The sequence below is a fragment of the Trichoplusia ni genome, chromosome 8, assembly GCF_003590095.1.
Source record: "Trichoplusia ni isolate ovarian cell line Hi5 chromosome 8, tn1, whole genome shotgun sequence".
In the NCBI taxonomy this organism is placed as follows: Eukaryota; Metazoa; Arthropoda; class Insecta; order Lepidoptera; family Noctuidae; genus Trichoplusia; species Trichoplusia ni.
This window is the reverse complement of record NC_039485.1, coordinates 14,042,257-14,066,248: the sequence shown is the minus strand read 5'-3', so window position 1 is coordinate 14,066,248 and position 23,992 is coordinate 14,042,257. Positions and strand designations below refer to the sequence as shown.

At 34.0% G+C, this 23,992-nt stretch overlaps 1 protein-coding gene across 1 annotated transcript in view; it reads right to left on the bottom strand.

Annotated features, from left to right (window-relative positions):
* Positions 1–11,189: 11,189 nt before the first annotated feature.
* Positions 11,190–23,992, bottom strand: part of LOC113496374 (RING-box protein 2) — a 29,428-nt gene continuing 16,625 nt past the window's right edge. The window contains exon 2 of the mRNA XM_026875563.1: positions 11,190–11,648. Within this exon, the coding sequence (XP_026731364.1) occupies positions 11,467–11,648 (182 nt within the window). The 3' untranslated portion in view covers positions 11,190–11,466. The remainder of the gene's footprint in view (positions 11,649–23,992) is intronic.

Genomic DNA, 23,992 nt, shown 5'->3' with positions numbered 1-23,992 from the left:
GGTTTTTGTTTTATAGACGTAATAAACGAAACTACTCAGTCTCTACCTGGTTACACGATTATTGTTTCAGCTTGAGTTCATTGTTTGCTTCGATAATGATGACGCGAGGAAATGTTGTGTTACACAAAGTGATAATTCATGTTCAATAATAATTAATCTAGATACTATCTCTACCAAATTTTGCAAATAAATTAACTAGTTCTGCTGATGCAATATGGTATTGTATTGAGGCAGTGAATTCGCATAGCGAGGGGCTTGCGCATACCGTCCTATCAACAGTATGTAGGTAGACATTGCACATGGTTGCGTGTTGCGGTGCGCGTGCGCGCCACACCTCCGCAATACGTATCCACATAAGTAGGCAGTACATGCTCGAACCATCGTACGGCGACTTTCTAAGAATAGGCGTCATTGACCTATCCTCTAACATGTGATTTTTATTTTCAATGGCTATTCATAAAATACATACTTTTGTCTGTATGCCAAGTGTTGCACTTTTTCTGTTTGTAAAAGCAACTTCTGTTTTTTGAGTGTCGAATGACGTCACACCATTTACAGCTGAATAATTTGCATCTAAAACTGTTTTACCATGATTAGACAAGGAAAGGCTTATTAGTTTGTATCCAATCTATCGTACTTTGTATTATTATTGTACCTGTAACTAGGTATTGCGGTATAATCTTCTATTATTAGGTACGTTTTTTGGTAATTCCTGATGAACAGAATGGTAGAGCAAATTGAAATGAAGTTCTCTAAGTACTTTGATTTCTGGTAGTAATTAAAAATAGAAAGGGAGTACAAGAATAGTAACAAAAATTTAAACTAATGCACTTGTAAGGTTCAAAACATCGTAAATATTTAGGGTAGAGTTCCGGTTTCACGTAAAAACTCTGATTAATCGATTGATGATAAAATCCTGGATATCATACAATGACTAGCTTAATGTGATCTCTTTCCATATCTCGCCAAGATCCTTGTTGTAGGTAGGTACATGAGTTGCACAAATATTAGAAGGTGTGGCCGTTGTTACATCAATACATTACTCAGCAGACGATGAGGTTACATATCTATTTGTTGCTCATGAGGTATTATGTATCATAGCGTTTCAAATATTTGGAATTTATTGCGTGTTAATGAGTGTGGTTTTCCAGGTGGCGTTTTCCGTCAGTGTGTGTTTGTGATACATTGTTTACTTGTTGTGGGTACCTAATTAAGTACTTTAGGTGCATAGTCGAGTCTTATGTGTCCTAGAGTTCGCCTTTATTGTTTTGGTTCACATTCGTCAAACAACATGTCATTGACAAGTTTAAATCTGTTTCAAGAACAGACTTTTTAAAACTAGGTTCCGAGAAAAAATCCTTTCAGATTACTTTTAGTTCTTAATCTCATAGACATAATCTAACTGTAATCTGTTCAATCATATGTTGCAAATTATTTTCAAAAATATAAACTAAACCATATATCAACTTTTTACAAATTAACTAAAATATTCTGTTGAGGGTGTCCAATGACTTTATCTGCATCGTTAGAATCATCCGGTACTCGCGTAGACAGCAAAATATTGCCACATGGTCGAAAGTCCAAGGTTTATCAAAACTTAGGTGCTGAGTTCGTTGCGGCTTTAAGCTGTACATAGCTGAATAATGATGAAATACGTCTTTTCGACCAGTCATCTTTGAACAAAGATGACTTTTTGATTTTATTGAATTCGATTAGGTATAATTACATGATGATTATAATATAATTCGCTTTATAATCTCTAGACGTCATGAATGATCATATCGTTTGAAAAATAGGTGTGTGTTGTCGTGTTTTTTAAACAAGAAATACAAAGCACTTACAGTGCGTGGAATAATCTGCTTGGTTTTTTGATGCTTAAATAAGGTTTTGTAGCTGTCTTCCTTCAGGGAAAAATTTATTAAAAAAATATTTGCAACAGATTAAGGTTAGGTAAGAGGTAGATTTAGGTGAAATAAATAAGTGTTGTTTCTTTTACACAGGAATGGTGTTAGTTTCTTTTGGCTCAAAGTTTGTTAGTACTTGAATTAGTATACGCCGTCGGCGGACCACTTTTCAGCGTGCTAATTTTATCCATCGCCTGCGTCTTCACTTCAAGGCCTTACTGCAGACGCAATAAACATCCGATTCCGCTTTCTTTTGATTTTGAAGACATTTTTTTATATCTCCCATATGTAAACAAATAAATCCTTGACGTCATGAAGTAGGAACGTTCAAACTGTGATAAAAAATTAGTGTATTTATGTATGCACGTGCACGAGTGTAGGTGTGGTTTTTGAATACATTGATTTGAAAACATAGAGATGGAATTTTTATTATTTTTAAAGGTCAAGGAGACTATTATTAAAAAGATTGCTTTAATATCGGACCTTCTATTTCGTGCCTATACCTAGATATTTCAGGTAGAGCTACCAATTATCATTTATCGCTCGTGAAAATCTGATGAAATTGCGCAGATTAATTTGAAATCAACGACTCATTTCTTTGGAATCGTCTTTTAAATGTTTGCTTGTTAAATATAGCCATATGCACACTATTTGGTAAGCGCAATAAAAACAGAAGGAGAAAAACCTATTGGCACTTCGGAAGTACTCAAAATAATAATAAGTATGAATATTTAATAGGTTTCCTGGTTCTAATTCTTCCTTCTTATAATAATATGGCAATATCCAACATAGGCACTCATATTTTTATATTACTTTTTTAATTACTGAAAAAAATACAATTTAATTATGTGTGTAGTAAATTTTATTGTCTTACCTTAATTTAGAGTCTACTAGTTTCTTAACAGCTGTTCACATTTTGTAAGTATATTTGTTCGTGCTATCTCCAACTGCTTCACTAGATGTAGTTCGGCTGCTGCTAAATATGTCAATTTGTAAAGAATTTCCAGTTACTTCGTTGCCAAATTTTTCTCTGCTCAAAATAGACGGGTTTTTTCGTTTACCCCCGATTCCTTCTGGACATTCTCCCTGTTAAATGAGAAATATGTTGCAACATCTTTACGCTATTATTTTAACAATGCAGCAAAAGTTCATACATAAACGCCTGTTCAAGGAATAAACTACTTAATTCATAATTTAATCTTAGATCCAAGCCTACGCTCAACAATATTAGAGAGTGTTTCTAAATGAAAATGTATTATTTATAACACGATGCCCTATGGATCCATTAATGTTATAATAAAAAGTACCCAGACATCATTGTATTCATCCAATATTTCAATAATATCTCAACATTCTCGTTTCAAATACACTCTTTTATAAAACAGTTCGGTGTGTGACAGCGAATCATGAAATCGGACATCGTACAGACAATCAGACAACGGACTTGATTGATATAATTGTTGATGATCAAGACTGGAATTTTCCGTTTGCCTTTAAAATGGAATAAATCGACCATTATTTAACATGAAACACATCAAGGATAGATTGATCGTGGACCTACCATCATACTCGTTGTTTGCTCTCTAAATATTCGGTTGGCCTGAATTTGTATTTATTCTAAAAGGCTATTGACGCACATTCAAAGTTACATTCATAAATAAATATACTATTTGTAGTATGTTATACATATAGCTACGTTCAGTATTACATTTAGAATGTTTCTTTGCCGACTATAAAACACAATACTACTGCATGAAATGTGTGGCAGTGAAATCGTAAAAAATAATATTTCTACTTAAAGTTACGTAAGTATGCAGTATGTAAGTATTTTACAGTTAATTGTATAAAATAAGTTTCCCACAAACCACAGACGAGGCATGCATTACTTCAACCGACATTGTTACACTTTACAAGGTTTTTTTTTACTTCTAAATGCCAACTTAATTAGCGGATATCCCTTCACGTCACTCTATGCACGAAATTTGTGTTCAGGTGCTAATTACACTTAAAATTTAGAATTTAATTCGGCTTAACGATGTATCAAATATTGGATGAACTAACCTTCTTTAAATATTTGTTTTGGTTGCCACTAATGTAGTTTCATACTATAATGAGGGAGGACTAATCAGTATTTCACATTATCATAAATTAATTGATTTCAAATGAAAATCAATCAATTTATGATAAATAAAATGAAAACTGTACCTGAGTATAGTTAAAAGTGTGGATTACTGAGCACGCAGCTCTTGTAGTAACTGGTTCAGTCTCGCGAGAGTCGCAATTAAGACGACCATTACGGTCATCACGCTTCGGTTGTCCACTCTCACTAATTAAGGTTTATTAGTTACTTGGACTTTAATCGCGGCAACCTTAAACAAACGTGTTTATGATTTAAACGTGAATTGCATCAAATATTTTGAATTGCCGCGTCGTGATCTGTAATACCTATCAGTAAATGGTCAATACGATGAATCGTGTTCCAAGTATGGTAATGAGAATATTGTGACGATATCAATGTTTAAAATCCAAACTCCGCTAAATGGCATTGACGAATAGAATAATACCGTACTTTCCCGCCAATTCTTTAGAATTTTCTCGAGTGCATGGTTAGGGCGACTCTACATTCGTCAAAAATCGAGGATGCGTCAACTTTATTCAGTGTCATAAGTATATAAAATTGTCATGTTACCTTTACTGTAATGTTGGCATTTTAAAATGTATTATTTTTAAGCAGTTCAATGCTCTAACATATTAAGAAACGTGCAAAATTCATAGGATAATATAAGAATTAAATCCTAAATGCGACCTCATCTCTTCTATACCTTTCTTAAAGTGATGAATAAAGCCGCGATTACATTGACAGCTACCACCATATTTCACTAACGTGCCCTAAAACTTCTCTGGCTGCATGCAAGCTTAGTGAACTCGCCCTTACAGCGAATGTTCGCCAGTGTGTATACACCGATGTTCTTTGGCGTTTTGTTTCATAAACATCGCTTCGTTATTCATTGGTCGCAGCGAATGGAAAGTTACTGCCGATGGCGGTTACAGTGACCATATTGTTGATAATATTACTTGACATATTGAAATACAACAGACAGACAGTCCAATGGAAATCTGTAGAATATTCCAGGTATATTGAGAATTGGTGTAATTTTAATATTTGGAACATAGTACAGGATTCTTTGAATCTTTAAAGTACCCACTTGTATTTTGCAGATCAGTTGCATGATTCCGACTTGGAAACTACTGCTAGTAGCGAACCAATCATCCATTAAGTTCATTGTTACAATCAAATGTTTTTAAAACAGCTCTCCCTTTATGTTTAGTACCTACTATGCTATAGTTATACAATATTGATCTAGATGTGACTTTAATGTCTTACTCTAAGGTTCATTTATTCATAGCTAGAGTACACCTGTCATCATCTGTTTCCTTTTAAACCACAAACTGAGGTAGAATTGCAATGCTATCAACCACAAAACCCACACCATATGGACTATATTTACATCGTCCATATGTTATGGTTTCTACCTTCGAAGACACATTGTAGACCTAGTGATTGATTGATGAGTTATTATTACAGTTGTAGTGCATTGCAGCGTAATAGCAGCATAGCAGCATAGCAGTTAAGGTTATATCTTTGTTTTGTTTTATGAGAATGATGTTACTATATCGTCAAGGAAAGAATAGAAAAGAGAAAAATATAATACAATTTATATCGTCAAAGAAAGAATTAATAATTACTTAAGTACTAAATAGTACTTACTTATTTTGTCGAATAAATTGAAATTGAAAAGAGAACCCCCAATCGGGTATAGTATATCAAGTTATTAAGTCATTCAGACCCGATCGTCGAGTATTATTGAAATTCGTCAGCGAACATAGTCATTCCTTGTTTTTTCTTCAGGAAGCTGTTAATATTAATCGTTGGTAATAAGTTATTATCAGATACCTGACGCAATGTTTATTTATTGCTGGCCAAGGCTGTCTATAGTCCAATGTCTGATGCATCGAAAGTACTGATTACAGTTGCGGTGGCGGCGTGTGATTGGTGCGCGGCGGAGGCCTGCCCGGGTGTGGCGAAACGTGTTGTTTGCTCCGTTCAAAATATCAACTGTACAAAGCTGATTTGGTACATAATAGTAAGGAAATATGTGTAGCTAAGTATAGAAATGTTTTATGTAGAGTACACGTGGTAGTCAAGGACTTTACTTTCTTCATCCTTTTCCTGAAAGAAATGAAAATACGTAATAAACTGCTCTCAATTTCAGCACTACGATATCTACAACTTTATTCTGCCCAGTTATTCGATAACCATACAAAGCAAAACTTGACTTCTTATCGGTAGAATTTTAGATTTTGTATATCTAGATTCTCCAAAATGATTAAATTTAGTAATGAATTCGACGCAAGTTCAAGAATTATATTATCTTTGATTGATTAAGAAATTAGAGTTTTAATTGTTATTTTTCATTTTAAACACATTTTTGATATATCTATCAATATAGCTTGCCTTACGTGGATGTATGCTAGTTTCAGCTTTAATTGAACTTATGTTTCTTTCAACCAGAAGTCAGAGATATCTAGGGATAATTCTCATTTCAGAATGACTTGAGTCCATTTGTACATATTTGCATTGTCTAAAATTTTCAAGAACTCTACATACGTCAATCGAGCTGGTCTCAGGCATGGAGGTCCGGTAAGCACTGTCAGTGGGCACGTAATGTTTGCATATTTTTTGCAGACCATAGCTGTATAATTATTTGCTGAATCGATTTAGAACAGACAAACGCGAAACAATTTTGATTATTGCAACGAGGTCGTTCAGTCTTAGGTAATTATTTTACTAGGAAGTTATGCTAAGATTATTCAATCCTCGAACTTGTTTTGCACACTTCATTTTTTTCCCGCGATTTTTTATTTTCCTCTTACCTTTTTTTGATGCAGAATTGTCTATTTCGCGTTTAATTAAATATAAGTAAGGTTTGTTATTCTTGTTTTAAACTTGTTAGACAGAATAAAAGAACCGCAGTCTTTTTTGTCCACCTTAATTTAAAAGTCGCGCGTTATTTGACAGTCTCATGTTTTTTGTCATTATCCACTCAGAAATTCTTGCATACCTACTTATTAGATACTGAGATACCCTTTCTCAAATCATAATATTATTCTCATATCGTACTTATAGCTTAGTCTAAGTCGAAGATGTTCCATTTAATACAAATCTTGGCATTAAAGAGAAATATCAAGGACTTATTTTTATCACCGGAATTACAGGTCTGAGGCACGAAGGAATCTTGGTGACGATACCGGTTTCAGTTGCCATCAAGACGGGCAACCAGCGCTATTCGCTTGTAAGTCATCTGGGAATAAATACGTTGAGAGCATTTGTTAGACTCTAAATCGTTACTTAACTATGGTAAACCTATGAAAGTCCAGTGTAAGTATAAAAATTATGGTTGTAAAGAATGTTTAAGGTGTCACTTATAGCTCCGAGGCCAAAAGTTCTTTAGATAGAAAAAAAAAATATCCACTGGTAACTGAAAGTTTTGTATCATAATAAGAAGATTACTGACATAAACATACTTAAAATTTAAATTGCAAGGGTACGTAAAACACATTTTTTTTTCAAAAATCCTTTTATGTAGGTATATCTACAGTGTACTTTAGACGCATGCTTCTAATCATTCAAGTTTAATCATGCAGAACCAATCATGGAAATCTATCTAGATTATATATAATATATATTAATTTATTTTGTTTTTCATTACTTACCCTTCGATAAATAAATGGTTTGCTGATTCTAGATATAGTTACCAGATATAGCTAGATAGGAAGGTACCTAAATAAAATAAATTTATTGATAATAACTTTCATGAAAATAATCTGATAATTTGTGGTATAATAATAATATTATCTACTTGAAGTAGGGATGACTTTTCAAATTATTTGTCATGTGATTGCCTGATTGTTTAAAATATGTCGTCATCATTTACGACTAAGTCGTCTTGATAAAATTCCTTTTCGTATCAGTGACACACCTCTTCATACGTGATTAAATCTTTTTCTGATTGTTTCATAAATAATTCCTCACCAGATGATGGGAAAGATAATTTTAGCCGTGCCTTTTATTTATGTACCAACTTTGAAATGTTATGGGCATTGACCTACGATAGTTTTAGATAATCGTAATATTACGTAACACATGTAATAGTATGTATTTGGCACACAACCGCATTACACGAATATTTGGCAGCTTAGTAGATACAGTACCTACGGCTAATGTATGAAATAAATTGATGAATGGTGAACTTATTCATCGTATTGAATATTTACAATGTAAAAATATGTCAGGAGGGCAAAAATGTTTATTGATATGAATAATTCATAGTAGCTGTCTGATTAGAGGTCCATAAGCCTGGTAAACAAAGTATCACACAAAATATATAAGGAGAAAAAAATGCAAATGATTCAAGATTGTTTGAATACATTGTATGTAAGGTCGCAGGTTAATATGACACTAAAGATCAGGTCACTATCGATGGATGTGCGTCGCCTACAAAATAATTCACTGTTTAAGTGATTCTTATTGATTCGACATTGGCGGTGTCCACCACTGATGAATTGCTACGCAGTTTATGGACAATCTTAATATTCACTAAATGTCTCATAGCCACGTGTGCTGTATATCTACGTAACACGAACTTTATGACGTCAGACCGCGTTATTTAAATGCATGTGTTAATTAATACGGTTAACGATATGACACGTGAAAAAGATTGCTTCTTAATTTGTTATGCGGTTTCCTCTTACGATAAACAAAGAGTAAAGCTACGAGGTATCTACTTGTAACTTATACTACTTGTAACATATACTTTTACTTATGTGTCACAAGTACCGAAAACCTACTTTTATAAGTAGTTTCGATCTGCTTACATGATGTTTACATTTAGGTACGTTTAGGGTTACCATCCGTCCGGGTTTTACCGGAGTCGCCCTACTTTGGAGGGCATCGGGGGGGGGGGATTATTTGTAATGTAGGTTTAAAAAAATATTATTTCTTTCGGCGCCCGCAGTTTACGAAGCGATCAACCGACGAACTGGTTTGCATTATTTAAAAAAAACATATTAACTCCGGGGTTTGGACTATTAAATCCGGGTGGTTTTTCAAGCGTCTTGTCCTGATCGTAAAACTTGAAAGAATTGCTACCCTAAGTATGTTACATTAACAATTAAATAAGACAGACCTACATTATTCGGAAAATTTTAAGCTGTCCTATTTAGTTATTGGCTATTCTATCTATTATGAAAACTGATTGTTCAAACTGACTTTTTTATACATTGTGTAATCAGGCTATATGTAGGTACGGAATCAAGTTGTTCGCTCTATTTTCTGCAATAAATACAAAGAGCACAACAGTTTTGTTCCATCTCAAATATTATCTGACATCTAGTCTACGGCCATGACGCACGCTACCTTATTTGTAAGCAACTTCATTTGCTTTCAAATATTATGCGTCAACGTCATCTGATTAACCTCCCCGATAGCAATGTTCTTAAGACGTTATTTCAATGACAGGAATTTCCCCTGGTAACACTTATGATCAAAAACAAATCGTATAGATTTTTCGTCGAACCTAGAGAAGCCAATCAATTTCATCTGTTATTTCTCAAGCTTAATATATGATGTGAATCTATTTATGTAACGCAAATATGGTCATAGGAAGTAGGAACTAGTCGGAAGCAAGTTATTATCTATTACCGTAGGTACATATCAAGTTTACATAACTATTGCAATAGGATGCGTCCACGTCAATACATTTCCTTTCGTTTCCATAGTTTCCATGCATAAATAAATCTCGTAAAGTGCTGCCGTTAATTTCCAAACAAAATGACGGTCTTGTTGAGTCTTCGTGATTGATTGCAGTCATTAGCAATCTATGAAGTGTATGAAGGCGGGCTTCATTTTGAACAAAGATCCTTAGTGCTGACTACTACTGACCAATCATGATTAGCGCGAGCCTGGAAACATGCCGAATGTTAATTCAATTATACTTATCATGTCTCTCAGTACTGTAGGTGAGTTTGTTTTTACAACATGGAAAATTACAGTCGGGATCGAGTATATTGAGTGTTTACAGTCGAGTACTCTTTGAAAGTGAACTCAATTGGCTCTCGAACATTGTAGAATTGATTCGCGCTTCAAGTTTCAGGTTCATGTGACAGCTTTTTGTTTCTGTAGACTTCAATTGTAATAACAATGCTTCCGAGTAAGTTTTGTGACTTGGAGACAGGCGTTAATGAATTTAAATGTGTAGAAAGATATTCCTATTGTGCATTATTTCGTATAGGTACTTTTAGGTATGGAACAAATGCTGTGCTCCAAATTTTTATTTATCAATTTAGTTTCCTCACTATTTTTAATAATTATAATTAATTAGGGATCAGAACGATTTAGAATCTCCTGAAGCGTGAGTTTGAGTAGAAATATTTTCTTCGTATACTATACGCTCAAGATCCACCACTCTAGGGATAATAAAAAACATTTGCGTAAGATTTGGCAATAATTGTTTAGATCTTAGATGACCTTACGTTCAGCACTTCAACATTCACAAATATTTGTAGTAATATGCATAAAGAAAATACTTCAATGGATAGTCCTTGTGATGTGTTTAACATCTGATACGAGGACTTTAAAGAGGATGCTTGTCTTGTACCTAATGATTCGAGAGAACCAAATATATACCCACCAATATGAAAATATCCCACTGCTAGGCAAATTATTCTTCCTGTAAATAAAAAGAGAGTACATAGACCGTGTTTGTACACTGCTATTTTACTAATCCGATTTTCAGTATTTAAGATTCACTCTTCTTCACAATTCTGAATTCTTCTTCACCGGTGTTTTAGAATAATTGAGTAAGTATTATATTATAGACGCCAAACATAAACATATAACACTTGAAGAATCCTTTTCACAAGCTTCTTATCATTCCTATGCACAGCTAACTCCAGCCGGTAGATCTCTTCAGCCTTGTCTCATGTGAATATCAAACTCAAGGGATTGCCTGTTCAGAAACCGTAATTATAATCGATAACAACACAATAGGATGATCGTACATACAATAACCATGGTGTATGTGTTACTGTATATATAATACATATATTTTACTACTGCTTAATTTATAATAGCAAAATATGACGTCTATTCCACGTGGAAAGTTACTCATAACATAATTTTAGTGAATTTTAATCATTTTTGGTGGCAAAAAGAAAAGACACACAATAATATAATAAGAAGTTTATTAGTACCTATAATTCTTTTACTAGGATGCTTTTACGAATATAAAACATTGAAACTTAAAGAAAATGTTAATTAAAGATGAAAGTATCGATTACGTTAAACTAGAGCCGTGTTTATTACGACGGCTGCAGTGTTAATAAAAGAGTATAACAGGCAACAAAAATAGCTACCGTCCATTAAACATGTACTGCACAGATTTTTCTAGTTTATATAATTCTTGAAACATATATTTTTACAGTTGCCTAATTGCTTGACAATCTATTTCCCCATACGCTGTATCGACCATTCTTGCTGACAGAGGGGGCACCGATTGTTCTGCTTCACCCATAACGACATACAGCAGAAATGGAAGCTGTGGTTACATTCACCCCAGACCACGACGCAGTCCTGTTTGCCGTACGAATCCTTCTTGCTCTCGCCCTGGCAGCGCAGACAGGCATCTGTACCCAAAAAAGATAACATAAATACATAATAATACATTACTCTGTGTACTATTCTTTAAATAGAACACATTTAATCAACGTCGTATACTAAACACTAAAATTTGATGGAGATTGATTAGGTATAAAATTATCTAGACTTAACATTTGTATAAAAGGTAAAGTGTCCAAGAAATGACTGGTTTGTTTGTATGTGACTACAAAGATCGTTACACCTTCATAATTAATCACCCATGGTCGCTCGTGACGTGGAAATTGCTTCTTGTTGATAAGAGTTAGTTTTAAATAATAAATAGCTCCGTAACACACGAGTTTTAGAATACTGAGAGCCGGTTTGTTTTGAATAATATTTAAAATTAAGCCAATTTTGAATTTATTTAAATACGACATTATATCGTCAGTTTAATAAATCATTTTTATAAATAATTGGTGTGTTATACTTTAAATGTTAATGAAAATAAAAGTTTTTAAGTAGGTATATACATACATATATTATATACCGATATCATGATAGATATATAATGCAAAGAAATAATGTTTCACAGAGATAGCGCTAATACTTGTCAAACAATTTTCTCTTTTTTTAACTTTCCTACGACTGTGGCAGCTTACGAAGATTTTATAGATATTTTCATTGTTTTTAATATGAACACTCTCCTGACAAAAATCTTAAACCTTTTGCATAATTCAAGCCTTACAACAGCTAAAACCTTTATTGTAATTCCAGTTATATAATGGGTTGTGACTAGTTAGTCTTTAATTAAAGAACATTAATGCTGGTGTTATTACGTGAGCGAGGTCATACGTCACCACGGTATTTTCAGCCCTTGGCATATCTATAGAATAGGTAAACATTAAAAAATGCAATTTACAAAGAAACCTTAGTAATTATGTTCTATAAAATGTACATTTCCAGTAATGTATAGTTCCAACTATTTAGCAATTACGCTATATTCCATTTTCAAAGACCGGTTTGGAATGAGTCATTGATTGACGTCATTTGTTTTGCTTTTTTTTTGACAAGATTGCATCAAGGCGCCTCAGTGGCCAATAAGCGTAATAAAATAGTTCAATATCGAATTAATGCTTAAATTAGAATGCTAAGTAATCATTTATTGCAAATAAATGTTGATACTTTATCAAAAGTCTAAAAAGCAGTATGGTTACCTAATTTTGCATTTATTTTATGTAAAGTAATTTTTCGTAATCTGTCCCTTGAATAGGAAGTAATTTAGCACCTGTTCAATAAACAAAATAAACTATTTTTCCATTAATAATGAGGAATTACGTTGCACAAAAACTTTCCAACTTTCTAAGAATAAAATACTTCGAGTAGGAAATCACATACAAAAGTAGGGCCTTTATGACGTATTAAATTACAAGTATGCATAATTAATGTGACAATATCGGAAACTTGTTCGTCCACTAAAGCGTCATGTACGACTTTTACGCCTATATTACATACTAGCTGTTGAGCGCCACTCCGTTCGCGTGGTTAAATAGTTTTAGATTGCACGCAATTTCTCCGTTTTTGAAACATATTTCATTAGGGCTCTGCTCGAAATGATGGTTTATATTTTATAAATAATCTCAAAAATTGGGCTGTTTTTTTTAACGTAACAATGTAATACGGTCTTCCTTGAGATGAGCGTATTCAAACAAACAAACCAACTCCTCAGCTTTAATAATATTAGTATGGATTAAATGGAATGACGATTTTTTGATTCCGAGTCAATGACGTTATTGCTGGATTGTTTCCTGCTGCAACCGGTGCAGAACTGTGCTAGCTTACGAAAACCGGTTTGATGCCGTAAATACAAAATCCCGGCTTTTAAATATTCAATGAAACCTTTTAGTTGTAGTTCAATGTCGCATGCAATCCAAGACAAATCAGGTAACAGAATAGTAAAAAAAATATTGCAAGAGTGATCATAGAAGCAAAGTATGATTTTAAAATACGTCGCAAATGATATTAATTACAAATGATACAGTAATCGTATTACAAATATGTGTTTCATGACGGCTGCCGTGAGATTAAACAATAACAGCACGTTGTGATACGGAACAGCATGATCCTGACGTGATGTTGTCTTGTTTCAGTGTTTGCCGACGATGTGGCTGCATGCAAGGCACATGCTGCATCACACTTATACCATCGAACGTACATACCTACAATACCAGTATCTACAATAACTTCAACCAAATTCATTGATGTTTTATTTATTTATTAAAGGTGTTCGTTGGATGCAGCTGATGCGATTTTGAAATTACCTAAGCGACAGATTCAAGGGTTAATCCCAAAACTGGTTAGTTGTCGATCGCAAGTACTGCCAACTCGTGATTGAGAATAAGCCTATTTATTGGTCTTGCAAAATATATCCGCCTGATTCAGTAACTGGCTTTTTAAAGTAAAAAAAAACTTTGGACGAAATCGCAAACACTACATCAGGTAAATGGCACTCGAATTTAATATTAATAAATATTAAAATCAAGTGTCAGCTTCTTGTATGTTAATGTACTAATCCGAAATTCTATACAGTTCAAGGTTACCTAGCTTTTTAATCCGTTTTATAATTATGCTGTAAAACAAGGTAAAAAATATTTTTTGTTCTCTTCAAAATAGGTTTTGTTACTAAGGTGATTGTGTAAACTATGAGCTATAATTAATGATTACTGACCTAGCAGGCACAATATAGTTAAAGTTGCACACATTGATACACTTTACGCATATTGTGCAGGGTACAAAGTAATCCTCAAGTCTAGAAGTTTATAATTTTGGACATTGAAATTTGAGACTAGAGAAGAAAGCAAGAAATCTGCAAAACATTCAATAACTTGATTTTTTGGTACGTAAGTCAAAATTCTCTGACAGAAAGTTGCTTAGCCCATGGGTCTTCACGTGAGCCAACAGCTCAAAATAAATTAAGCATTCATTCTTTTTTTTACCGCAGTCTAGACAAACTCGTATAAGAGCTGAGTTCCACCAAGTGTCACAAAATTAAAAAACGAATACAAAATCTTGATGACAAACAAACAGGTTGTAAGGTCACTGTAATAAAGGCAGAATAAGTAATATCGCGATAAGTTTTTATTCAGCAATTAGGAAATGCGTCAATTATAAATTCACGGTTCAGCCAAAATTTATATAACATAAAAAATGTCGCATTAGATAATTCAATTATGTAGTATAGTCGTTAATTTATTGGCATTTATTACCATAGTATAAGTAATAAAGACGCAAGAAATCGCACGTTGCATTAATTGTGATAATGACGCATGGACCCAGTTTAGACCTTTATGGACCTGTAACAGTTTTCCAGAAAATACTACTTGGACTGGTCTTATAAAGCAGTATTTTTCCAATTTTCAAGATAATATAAAATTGGTTGGAGTTCCAAAAGCCTTTCCAGGTATATATCGTTGCATTATCTCATAACTTGGGCCATAATTACATTACAAGACATTTTATAATAAACGCCATTTCATGATTAGACTGAATTACATTTACATGAAGAGTTCATCCGTATAGCGCAAAAACATGACAAAATAACCAACGTTTAAGTTTTTTCCTATTTTCAAATAGGCAAATTGCTAGCATCACTCGACAAACAATGAGATAAGATGATACTGGACAATTTGGCCGGTACTAACTGGCCTAATCATGCTATGACGGCATTTAGCGATCTGGCTGAATTATACGTACTATGCAATAGATATACGATAAAGGGGGTGTGGTGTACCCACAGCGAACCTAATACAACAACCAATAAATTACAATTTAGGAGACACCGCCCCCAATCAGGTTCAATCACGGCGACGCATACAATGCGCGGACGCACGTTTACCAGATTCGCGATATTGACCTTCATACTTATTAGGCAATTGATAAAAATGTTTTAGCTCTTACAGGCTAAAGTGTAAATTTTGGATGGGAATCCGAATTCACAAAAACCCATAGCAATAAATGCAGGGTAAAGCCGGATTTTTAGGTGAATTGCGTAATCAATGAGCGCTTCGAATAATTATATTTGAAACTTGTTATTGTTTTTCGCGATCAGACTAGGAAGATTATACTGTAACCTTAACGTGAGCAAGCAGTGAATGGATTAGCTTGACATTGACTACAGTAGCTGCAAAGTATTTTAAATGAGGTTTTACTCTATGATAGAGTATCCTTTAACAGTACAATCTGTTCCAACTTCAACATGGTTTCATAATATTCAATGTTGTCCAACATATTATACTGAGATCACGAATCTAAACAGCCTAAAAACTTTTCACAAGTCTGCACACAAAGGAATTGCGCAGCGATATCAAATTAGCATTACTTTGGTAGTTACCAAATATGAAGCGAAATACTTGTTAATAATATGACGACAAAATACTAAGAAATAAAGCACACGTTTAAATAAGAATCGAATTTCAGGTAACAAAGTGCGAATGTAAGTATGTGATAATTACTTAATCAAATGTAACACGTTAAACATAGCTGAACTAATGAATTTGATAGAAGTTAAGAAAATATTCCTTTTTATGTTAGAAGAAGGTAAAACATTCTAAAACTTCCACTTATGTATTTAAGTAAAAATGTCTCTATGATGATGTTAACTGCGCTTTCCGCTGAAGAACGGTTGTCTACATAGCTTATGTCTCGCCTTCTGCAATGTAATTTTCCATTAAAATTCTACTTTAATAATATTAAATATACACGTAAATATGTACTCCTGGATTTGCGAACATTTCAGCTACAATTTTTGCCTTAAAAAGAGTCGCAACCATGGTTTTTCCTTGTCACAATATTGAAATGTGCTGTATCTTGCTTATTTGCAATTAAAGCCATTTATAAGTTATTAAAGTTTTTGTGACTCTGTTTTTAGCAAGATCATGTACCACAATTGAGGAGAATCTTGAGGATAATATCTTTTATTTATCTTAATAATGGTATAAGCAATTTTTTTGCAAAAAACACAAATAATTATATTAATCGCCAGCATTTCTTATCCGGTTGTTCTATATAGAGTCACTCGCATAAAATAATACGAGAAGGAAAATTAAGCTGCATTATTTTAATTTAGATATAAAAGATCACAATGTTATAATTAGTCATTAAACTGTAAATTTCGCTAACCTACTTCACATAATATTTACATGTTTGCCGTCGGCACGTGGACCAGCTTTTACAATCTCATTGTCTAGGAACAATGATATAGTTTATGTAAACATTATCGTGTGCGATGTTACCTTGTTTACATATTATATTTTTTATTAAAACATTATGTTAGAGATAAATCTGTTCAGGTTAACCCGTAGTTTGAGCGTTTATTTTTGTATAAATAACGTTTACAATCAAGGTACGTGTTATTTGCGAGTTTTTTGGGGTAAAACCATTGATGCTTTATTTTCATTTGCTTCAAAATAAAGAAAACCTTTATTATAATTCATAAAATCGCGTTCTAATCCTCCACGCTGCTGAGGAGCTTTATAAGCCAAAGATATAGTAGAAAAATGCTTAGGAACTGCATCTGAATAATACATTTAAAAAATAAGCATAAGAGGACAAAATGGCTGCATTTCATAGAATATTGCAACGCAGAGACAATAAAATAGCGGCGGCCTTTTATGGACAGTGTTAAATGTTCTAGCCAGCAAACGTCGATGTCACAATGATAGTTTAGGTTCTCGAGAACGTTCTTTAGATGAATTGCGTGTGCCAGATGTGTTCAGTAAGAGGTGATTGCTCTCTTGAAACCCGTGCTGCTTTACACGTCGCTAATATATGAAGTATGAGGCCGTTTAAAAATATCCACGTTCAGTAAATTCGCGCTTGTAAACTTCATTTTGAATGGTTTAAAGCCCTTGCAACAATTACGATTACGTTTTGATACATTTTTAATCTGTTAAAAAAATTGAAGTATTATACTGTTATAAACGTTGGGATGCTGATATTTGCAATAAGCTGGGTTATCAGAGTAGGTTAGGCTTCACGATATCAGTCTATTCTTTATCAGATAACGTCACTTATCGGATAATTTTGTTAATGACATTTATATCATATAGGAAGTGATAAATGTTACAAAAATAACTACGATATGGTGTTATTTTATGCAACGCAGTAAATAATGGAATGTACCAAATATCGCTGCTCCCAATCCGATTAAACGGGTAGGTATTTTGTATAAAACCAAAATCAGTTTAACATCAGTCAATACAATTGTAACCATTTTTATGTATGTACAGACATCAATTTATTGCATCGGTTAAAACCTGGAACTAATAATAAGTACACATTGAATGACACAATAGGGAAGTTTAATGGTAAAATTGCATCCAATCAATAACGCATTTGGATGAGGTTCATTTAAAAATAAATTTAACTATTCCGGAAAAATATTTACATTCCATGAATATTTTCCCGTTCTGGCACAACGTATGATCCTCCGTAAAGCGCAAGCTGTTACGCACTGGGTCAATCGGGTCGTCATAATATTGGGTACACTACAATTACTGAACGCTCCAGTACTGAGGCTACACACATACGCATCCTAAAGCCTGTACGTGTAAAGGTTCTTCGTTTAAACACTTTCACACACTCGCAAACTACCACTGTGCGTAATTTCTAAAAATGTGTGCGCGTATGACGTATACATATTACAAAACAGTTGAAACGTGTGGGTATCACACGCTTGTGTTTGTCAGCTGATTCAGGTTTACAGTGGTAAACAACCTTTCTGAAAAAAACTACGGTGTAATAGTTTAAAAATATAAAACTTCGTCTTAATTAAGATAATGACAGCAAACAAACTATGATGGTTAAAAATTTGTCTGATACGTGACAATTTATTAACTTGTTGCGGGTTTTAATGGTACGTGAGCAATCGCAGACAAAAAAGTTTGCAACAACTGGCGCACACTTTTCTCTAGTACTTTTCCATTAGTGCCTTGGCGCATAAGCTAAGGTAAGGCGTACATGCTACACTACCACTATGGCCGCAAGCCTCGCGTATGACATATTTTCGGTGTAGAGATTGAATTTTACTTTTGTGATGTTCTTTTATCCTGTATTTCAATTTGAAATGCAACGTTTTATAGAGTTGGTAGTCTATGCAGGAAATTTAATTAGGTATTTTATTAGTTTTCGAAACCCGTGCATTGATATTTGATGAGGGGCGAGTTTATAGTTATTGCTTGTGAAGTCAATAAATGTAAATACTACCTATATCAATAAACATGCTAATATAATGTAATTTAAAATTGCATTACAACTCGGATGTACTGTTATACGCTGCCTTCTCTGAATGTTTTATCCGATTATATTTCAACTCAGTAAGTGGTTATTTATGTACAAAATTTATCTTGTCCAGGTAACTGTTCTTATGATGGAATTCGTACAAGATTTTTTATTGATACCCTCCTCGGAACTGTTGCAATTACTTTTCTGTTTCTTTTGTTGTGTGATCCGCGAATGTACGGATGCAATTAACAGGAAACCTAGAGGCGAATAGCGAGAATATAGACATTTTTTAAAATTTCCATTTGTATTCTCTCAACATTTCCTCTTTGTTATATCTTACCCCACTAATTTATCTTTTCTCAGAGAACTGAGTCGATATATGAAAGTTAGCAACGACTGCAGCAAAAGAAAATTTTGTACGCTCACCGTACCGGGGGATTAATAAATTCTTTTATGGTAATCTGCATTCCGGTCGATGGCGCCACCTTCAGACGCCTCCGTGCTTGATCGATGCGACTCATTACAGATCCCAAGTCTCAGTTTAATCAGGACTGCCTACTTACTTTTACCTTCGCGACTGCATAATTCTGAGAAAAGAATGTAAGCCGCTGATACTAAAATGCAATTAAAAATGCATAAAATTGATATTTTTATGTAGTGAAACCGTTTGTGATGATCGCATGGAAAATTTCCACGCAAATTGAAAAATTGTTAAGGTATTTGTGTTAACTGATTTCGTTTAACGAGGCTGTGTTTTTTAATGTTTTAATTTGATTACATTACTTTAAAATTAGGTACTATAATAGTATTTGGGTCGAACGTTGATTTTGTGGATATTGAGCCGAATGGATTGCAGGTCACCTTTTTGCGTTTGTTTAGCGCGCTTTATAGATAACGTGTTAGATAATCTAGTCTGGGTAAACTAACGAAGTATCTATATTGTTAGATAAAGCTTGCTATATTTACCTATGTCATGAAAAAAATATTAAAACTTCATAACACTCTTCTTTATGTTGTAAAGACTAATTAAATCATCTTATATGATGCTCTGAAAATCCCAAAACTAAAGAATCCTCATTTAATCTGTCATAATTAGTACATAATCGCGTTAGTTCTTTATTACTCTAATATACATTTTATAATACAATGATCAGAAAACTTAAAAAAGAAAATTAGCACTTGCACATTCCATAAACTGGTATCTAATTAGATCGTGCAAACATTTTGGTTATCAAAGTTACGAGCTTGGGCAAATTCAAGTGCTTGTGCCACTGCACCAACTGAACCGAATCAAATCACTATAAAGTGTTTTACCAGTACATAATGTTTTAATTTATTCTGTCAATTTATAATATAAAATCACATGTAATATCGATACAAATTGTGTGTACAATAATATTTTAAAGTGTCATTGATTCAAAGACTACTCTTCAAAAACGTAGACTCTACATCGTGGTCGAGTACGCGCAACAGACTTGATGGAAAACCTTGGTTTGGAAAATAGTTTTAGTCACGTATTTACTTCCATACATAATAGGTACCTACCAGTAGTGAAGAACGAAATATGCAGTTTAGGTATTACGAGCTAAGCGGCACTAGGGAGGGATATAAATAGGTTGCATTTAAATGACTCTTGTGGATAATTCATAGAACACTGCGCCACTCTACATGTACTATTATTACTTAATCTATGCACATAATAATAAGATCCGACATACATACATCGCGCTTCATAAGAATATTTAATGGTCCTAGTTCTGTACCGAGTCATCAATATGTACAAGGGTTGATGCATTGTGTTGTAGAGTACCTAATATTGTGTCGGGCACACAATATAAAGTAACTGTAAGTAATAGGTACGCGGCTTGTTACCGCTTGGCGGCGGCTTTAGTCCGCGAATCCCGCTATGTGGAATACGGCATGTTTATGCAAACACCTTGATAACAAGTATGACTCACTGATAATGATAAATATTATTATACTTATCCAAGAATCACAACTCGAAAATTACTCTAACAATTACTTAATGTCGCAAGTAGCAACCGAATAAGACTTCCATTAAGATAAGATTAAGAATGGTCAGTTTGACTTTCAAATGAAAGAAGTATTTAGATTTAAAATTAAAGTTAACTGTGGTTTTATATTTTTTGTTCAAATGTTGTTATTGGTTCATCATGGTGACCCTAGTAAAGAAGGTGTGTGCCGTGTGACCTTCTTAACCCTTGCTCTTGCGTCGCGATGGGATAAATCGAATGCTCTAGACTGCGCGAGCTCACACCAGACAGAGACTCATTCATGCCATATTATGTAGCATGCATAATATCAATCTATTTTATTATCCAATCCGATATATAACTGCTTGTTTTATAATTATTATTTGATTTGAATGTGATTAGTGCTATAAGTCATTTGGTTTTTAAATGGGTTCTTTTCCGTGACCTGTTCAGTGTTCACAATAAATTTAACGCAGAATTCAATTTACTAATATGGATTATATACAAAAAGATGAAAATGCTGTCAAGTTACTAACTTCACGAGCTAATAGCAGTAACAGCTAAAGGAAGGTAGTGAAACGAAACGTAAGTAATAATGTATTTATTAAAACCTATTGTTAGGTTAAACACAGGGCTATCGATTGCCCTCGATACTGCATTATCGACCAGCGCCCAGCGGTAATACCAGGTAATTCCGTGCACGGAAACGTAGTTACTCCATATTGATTTTCTAGGAACTTGCATGCGGCATTTCTAGAATAACGTTGGTAGACAAACTAAACTAAATGTCATGGTATTTATTAAAAAGTTAGGGATCTAATTATTGTGCTCAATTTAGAACACGCGTCTTCCTAACATAAGGATTATGGGAGATTAAGATTGTTCTTACCTCATCTAGCAAGATGTTAGCACACGTCATTAACAAAAAAAATGTGCAAATTTCGCAATTTTTCAAGAACTCCCCGCGGAAATTTTTAATCGTAAATTTATCTAAATTCTGATAAGATAAAACACTTCCAGTTGGAAGTAACGCGTGATGTATTTGTCTGCATAATGTGATTATACGTGAAATATAGTTATCTTTTATCGTACCGTCTAGGAAAGGTACAAGAATTTTCACAACGTACTTTTTCGTCATAACTAAAGTGCAATTAGCTTTGCAAAACTATACCTGATGGTTATGATGCAATGCGTGTTGCTGAGAGCAACAGTGTCGTGCCTAAATACACATTTCTCGGAAAGATTCACGGAACGTTCGAGAAACCCTTTTGTTCGAGCCTCCTGGTTGATACCGGAATATTCCACAGACATTTTTTACTTTATGACGTATGTGTGTGTCCCATGAACAAAAATGCGTGTGTGTGTTAACATCGTGACACAGACATAATTTATGCCTATGATAAATAATGCGTACTTTCTACGTCAAATTAGAAAAATAGTTATTGGCCGACTCTACATAAACGTTTACAAAATAGATCAAATTATTTGTTGTGAGAAAATCGTACAAAAAGCGATGAGAAAAATCAAAATTATTTACCACCATACCATACCAGTTAGATACAAATAAACAATTGCAATATTTTGTGAAACATTAAGTCAGTCACGTTCACAGTTTATTTTCGACTATGATATATGATTCACGTATGTGTGACGTCTATGAGTCGACAAAGCTCATGCGCGGACGCACGGAGGCGGGGCTGAGCTTTCGGGAACGTCGACAAACACCCAACGGGCTTAGTGAGTGCACGTGACGGCTTGCACGCCTGCACACGACCACTACTACACACGTCTGTTAAAATATGGAAATGAATGTTCCAAATCTTCGCAGAGATTGTTGCGGTTAAAATATATGCTAAATTTTAATTTAGCTTCAGAACAATTACTCAATACGTAAATCACAGTTCTTTATACTGAGCTCAGTATTGTCTAAATGTGCGATATCACGTTTCACACTCATTTTGTTGCTGAATAATATCTATTTTAAAGAAGGTGATGAAATTTCGCTGCCACACCCCTATTGATTAAGCATAATAATTTCTTCTAATCGCGAAAAAAAAACAAAAATAATGTGATATTTGTATCTGCAATCTAATCTCAAATTTAATAGATTAAAAACTCGATGAAATAAAACAGAGGCACCGTTGGCGGCATTTCTTTATCAAAATGTTCCTAAGGCACATTAGATTCAATCAAGTAAGTTACGATGCGTCGGACAAAACAGTTGGCGCTATAGAATGACGTGCGTGACCCGCCTACAATTGTCCGACATAATACATAAACTTTGGTACAATATACACCGCAAAACCACACAGCGAAGTGGCACGGCCATCTCTTGTTCCAATCATAATAATGTTATTATTACAAATAACATATCATTTACATAATCCATATTATTAAAAACCTGAAGTTCGATGAAAAGCCATCAAAAAGTGAATGATGAAACCATGATGAAATAGTTTTTTTCTAAAACGCTCTACACACAAATTGAAGCACATGATTTACTATAATGTGGAGCTATAGATGAATCATGTGGTAATAAATTTGAAACAGTACAAAAAGTTTTTTTATCTTCAAAAAAGCGGAACGCTTGGTGTGTCACGTACCGGCGCGGGCGCTCCATCGCATAGGACACACCCCCAGACGTAGCGGATTAAGTAAAGGCAAGCAAGGTCGTTGATTACGGGCCTGGCGGGCCGGTAGTCGCTGGCGCCTCAGACCTGTTACACCGAGACTCCGAGAGTCGACACACTATACCAACCATCGCACAAATGCGCTGCTTCAAGAGAAAAAAGAAAGAGATGCCTCTTTAGTTATAAGTATCCATGTATTTTAACTGCATACCAGTCTATTTTTAAAAGGAGCTTGTTAGGAATTTATAGAACTCGTCCTGAACAGCTTTAACATCCTATCGTTAGAGCATTTATGTCTATGCACTTAGTCCAGAAATAGCCGAACAGGATAAGTTCCACAATAATCAGCTGTAGAGTTATTTAATTATCGACAACTGTAGAGTCATTTAGTGAAAATTGGGAATATAAATAATTTTATGTTCCGACATGAAGTTTTTGTCCGACATTATTTTATTAGCTCTTGGGTATAAAAAATCCAGAAAATATTTT